General features: G+C 40.2%; 1 protein-coding gene across 3 annotated transcripts; it reads right to left on the bottom strand.

Moving 5' to 3' along the window:
* Positions 1–230: 230 nt before the first annotated feature.
* LOC140987851 (uncharacterized) lies at positions 231–4,335 on the bottom strand. Of its 3 annotated transcripts, none has more exons than XM_073456549.1 (4): positions 4,200–4,335; positions 2,274–3,619; positions 1,126–2,176; positions 231–721 (listed from the first exon to the last, which is right to left on the bottom strand). In XM_073456549.1, exons 2-4 carry the CDS (start codon positions 3,603–3,605, stop codon positions 480–482), a joined length of 2,625 nt encoding a protein of 874 aa, XP_073312650.1. In that variant the 5' UTR covers positions 3,606–3,619; positions 4,200–4,335; the 3' UTR covers positions 231–479. The 3 variants fall into 3 exon arrangements, with proteins under 3 accessions (XP_073312650.1, XP_073312649.1, XP_073312651.1); XM_073456548.1 differs by having other exon boundaries at positions 2,274–4,114; positions 4,200–4,329; XM_073456550.1 differs by having other exon boundaries at positions 4,207–4,292.

The raw sequence follows: 4,335 nt of genomic DNA, 5'->3' as shown, positions 1-4,335 counted from the left end.
TGAAACCAATCCAAACCGTATACACCTGAAAACCGATCCAAATTATGCGTTTCGATTTGGTTTTAGAGATCGACTCGGTCTGGTTCTTTTTTCCGAACACTCTGTTTGTTTCAATAAGATTTGACTCATTCAACAAATGATCATGGTTAAAAATTATCATGTTATACATATATTTGTATCATAAATCATTCATCGTCTCATCCCACAACTCGATTTGTAAGAACAGGGTTAAAACTGCTTAGTTCACATAATGACATGCTGGATTTCCCGAGCATCACAATTTCTACACATACGACTAGAAACTTACAAAGATGATGTAGAATCTAGCTATAAATGACTGGCAGATACCACTTTACAGATCACGAACTGCGGAAAAAGCTAGTAACTACTGTTAGCAGTTTCCCAGTTCAAAGGGAACAAGAAAATTATAGTCTAACAAAAAAAGGGCCCGCAGCTCGGTCAGTAGAGAATATTCAAGTCTAAAGCTTCGGCATAACAGAAACTCGGGTATACATTATTTCCCTCACCACATTTCTGACAAACCAGTCAAAACAAGAACAACATTGGCCTTTAATTGGGCATGTGTGTCGACTCTCAAAGTGGTCACAGCTTAAAGGCCGTGTACGTACTGGGTATACTTCGTTCTGCCGGTGCTCAAGTCCAACAGCAGCTAAAATGGTGTGTGTAGAGGTCCTTGCAATGTCCTTGAAGCTTCTGTAGCCTGCATTGAAACAAAGTAGCGATCCCAAGTGAACAAAAAAGCATAAGGCTAGCATTTCCTAAACTATCTGAGGTAACTGGGAGAATATCCAAACCGAACCTCTTCCACGAGAATACATGAGCAATTGATGCAAGATATTTGACTAAAGATCAGTGAGATAGAATCATTTATAATGTAAAACGAGATCATAACCACACCACATCACAGTTTAATTCTAAAGAACATATAAGGCATCCTTTCTTCGGATATTCAGGCTTTATTTGACACAAAACAGAGTAATGGAAGAGATATATCGTTTAGCCCCTGTTCTTAAGACTTTTCAGTAACTTTTATATATGTTAATTTATGGTTGCCAGTAAACTTTCAGGAATGCAGCTTATGCGTACAGGCTTAATTTGACATACCTATTTCCGTATCTCTGGACAAGCTCTTTAAATGACTTTTAACCATTGTCTGAACTCGTTCCTTCTCTCGAGGTGAGTTGCTCATCTCTATACTTTGACATGCTGGTAAGCTAGTATCAGGGCCCCGGGCCGACCGGCTACTGCAAGGATGGAATTGCTGATTACTCAAACCCCGATCAATCATAAGGTTGATCCCAATAAACTCATTACAGGGCAGTCCATTAAGCGAGTGATCCCTGGATGCAGAAGCTTCATTGTCAAGTATTTGTCCCCTCAAATTGTTTAATCTCGGAGAAAGGGTTTCCCTATTATTAAGAAAGGTGTTTGAACGGTTGGGTATTCCTCCCTGGTGATAAACATTTTGCTGATCAATTCTGGCTGGAGCAACAGTCTGTTGAGGTGCCATTACCCCTTTTTGACCAATTTGAGAGCCAAAAAGACTGCTACTTGCTGGAGTAACAGTATGTTTAGGTGCCATTACCTCTTTTTGACCAATTTGAGAGCCGAAAAGACTGCTACCTGATTCTTGGGCGACATCACTACTCCTATCTGAGCATCTACTTCTGTAATTACGAAGTTGATGTATCTGTCTCTGTATTCGTCGTCTTTCATAAAGAGTAAATGCCGCTGACCCAGATGAAGGGGAGTCAGCCTGAAAATCTCCAATAGAATGCCTAGGAGATGAAGAACATCCAGCTACTTGAGTCAATGGTGTGTCAGGCACATATAACTCATTGAGATTAAAAGTTTCAAGGACAGGGACGCCAGGAGATGAAACAACGGCCAGATTGTGACCTGCTCGATGATCAGAGGTTGGATTCACAGCTTGCGCATTTGAAGAACCAAGAATGATTGGCTTACAGCCATCACAGTACCAATTTCCTTCAGGTACTTCATGCCCAAGACCGACACAATATGTGTGTGCAGGTGAATCACAAAGATCGCACAGAAGCATAAGTGCATCATCCTCGTCTTGCTGGCATTCCGTACAAAGAACATTCTCATATGGATCAAGATAGCCCCTGAGCTCCTCCTCCGATGGTTGATAAACCTGTATCCGACAGAATTAAAAATAATGTGGTCGAAGAAAAATTACAGAGATCCATCAATGACAATAAATCCACGCCTGAGCTAATTTAAGATCATACCTGATCTCGCTCCGGAACAGGAGTAGCCGCATTCCCCAAATTAAATTTACCATCAATTCGTGCAGTTCTTTTGATTGTTGCAAACCGTTGCTTACAGAGGGGGCAACGAGATTCTACCATTGACCACTCCATTATGCAAGCAAAGCAAAAGTAGTGACTGCAACAATTTAATATTCCTCTGACTGTTCTCTTCCCCTCCTCAGATAGGCAAATCCCACAGACCTGTTTCCCTACCTCAATCGTCATGTCTTCCAACTTTTCCTTGCCCTTCTTTCCTGGAAGTTTTCTTTGAGATGGCGCAACTTCTTCATCACGAATAACCTCCGCGACATTGTTATTCCTCAGACTAGAGGTCCTCATTCTGCAAAATTCAGCAGTCTCTCTAACTTCTTGTCTTTCCTCTTCAGAGATAGTGTAGTCTTGATCACTCGACCCTGAACACAAGAAATCTGAATCAGAATCCACGCTTGACTTCTTCCTCCTTCCCTTGACCTGTTTAATAACCCTTTCCTCATTCTGCGAAATCCGATTCTGATTTCTAAACTCCTTACCAGGATCAGGTCTATCACGTCTTCTAATGACTTGTTGAGTTTTTAGCTTTCTTCTCATGGTCCTTTTAACCACTTTAGAATTTCTCTTCCTCTTTTGCCCTTTCGCAATCTGAGCAGCAGCTTGCCTGTTAAGCCTGCTCACCCTGTTCCTCTTTTTGACAAGCAATTCTTGGTCATCGTCTGGCGCAAATTCTTCATTATTGTTGTAATCATAATCATCATCTCCTTTCTCTTCTCGAAACAAAACTCTTTTTCTCTTTCTACGCTTCTCAATATAATCTGCATATTTTTCTGCAGATGAAACCCGAGTATTATTTCTTGTTTTTTCTTGTCCTTGCCAAAGTTGTATGTCACCACCACCACCTTCTTCTACATCTTGTGATAACCTACTTTTCTTTGTCTGTTTAGCACCATTGAAAACTTCATCATCTTGGTTTTCTTCTTCACTACAAACAGCCTTTTTCTTTCTTGGCTTAACGATTCCATTATTATTTCTCCCTTGAAAACCCTTTCTCCCTCTAGGTCTAGAAACTTTCTTAATCTTCTTTTTTCCCAAATCCTCCTCAAGTTGACAATCATCTTCTTCCTCCTCCTCACATTCCCCTGAACTTTCTCCTAATTCATCCTCAGAAACAATCGAATGCTTTTCACCCTCTGATTCATCAAGCCCTTCTTCTTCACCCACCATGTAATCTTCATCTGATTCATCCGAACCTTTTTTCTTTACCCTAACCTTCTTCCTGGTCCTACATCTGTAGGCAATCTTGCCCCTCCTTGTCATCTTCTATGCACCAACTAAATCAAACGATGTGATTATAAAACTACTTCAAGGAATAAGGTACAGAACAAAAGCGGAATAAAGCTTAAACAGAGAAACCAACATCCAATCCCCATTCTTTCTCTGCTGCAAGCTCTATACATATATTTGTATCCTATTAAAACATTCATAACTGCATAAGTCATACCTCAGACACAACTTTGAAATATATTTGATACCAACCAATCCCCAAAATATATTTACCGTACACCATGAGCTGGAATCTAGTGATCTACAATAAACATCACGATCCATGTTCACTTGCCTCTAAAACAACCTCAAATCGAGAAACCAAGGTTCCAAAATGATTTCACGTATTCCACTTATAACTCAATCAATTAAAATAAATCACACATTAAAAACCCATTAAAACCCCCCTGGTCCTACCATGATCCTTTTCGCAAGCAACTAAACAAAAAAACAAATGACAAAGGCTGAATGATCGCCATAACAATAAGAACAGCAGAAAACACCTGAAACGATAACAAAAAAGGCTAATACAGAGAATATCTCTATAGCATGAGAGAGAGAGAAGAGAGGAAGTTTGCTGTTTGCTACCTGCGACAGGAGAGAGGAAACCAGAATGGAATGAATTTCAACGACCTTACGCTACGATTTCCAAAACTTCGATTCACGGGTACCGACCTATACACAGAAGTTTAACCCGCTTTCTTTTGTGGATATTTACGGAATA

This window comes from Primulina huaijiensis, chromosome 11, assembly GCF_012295235.1.
Source record: "Primulina huaijiensis isolate GDHJ02 chromosome 11, ASM1229523v2, whole genome shotgun sequence".
Classification (NCBI taxonomy): Eukaryota; Viridiplantae; Streptophyta; class Magnoliopsida; order Lamiales; family Gesneriaceae; genus Primulina; species Primulina huaijiensis.
Note: the sequence above shows the minus strand (reverse complement) of the source record. Positions and strands in the feature narration are given on the sequence as shown.

Excerpts from the sequence above, each read along its gene's own strand:
- LOC140987851 (XM_073456549.1), bottom strand. The coding sequence starts at position 3,605 with ATGACAAGGAGGGGCAAGATTGCCTACAGATGTAGGACCAGGAAGAAG. Across the intron at positions 2,177-2,273 it reads CTGTTCCGGAGCGAGATCAG|GTTTATCAACCATCGGAGGA; the intron begins GTATGATCTTAA and ends TGTCGGATACAG. Across the intron at positions 722-1,125 it reads GTCCAGAGATACGGAAATAG|GCTACAGAAGCTTCAAGGAC; the intron begins GTATGTCAAATT and ends GTTTCAATGCAG.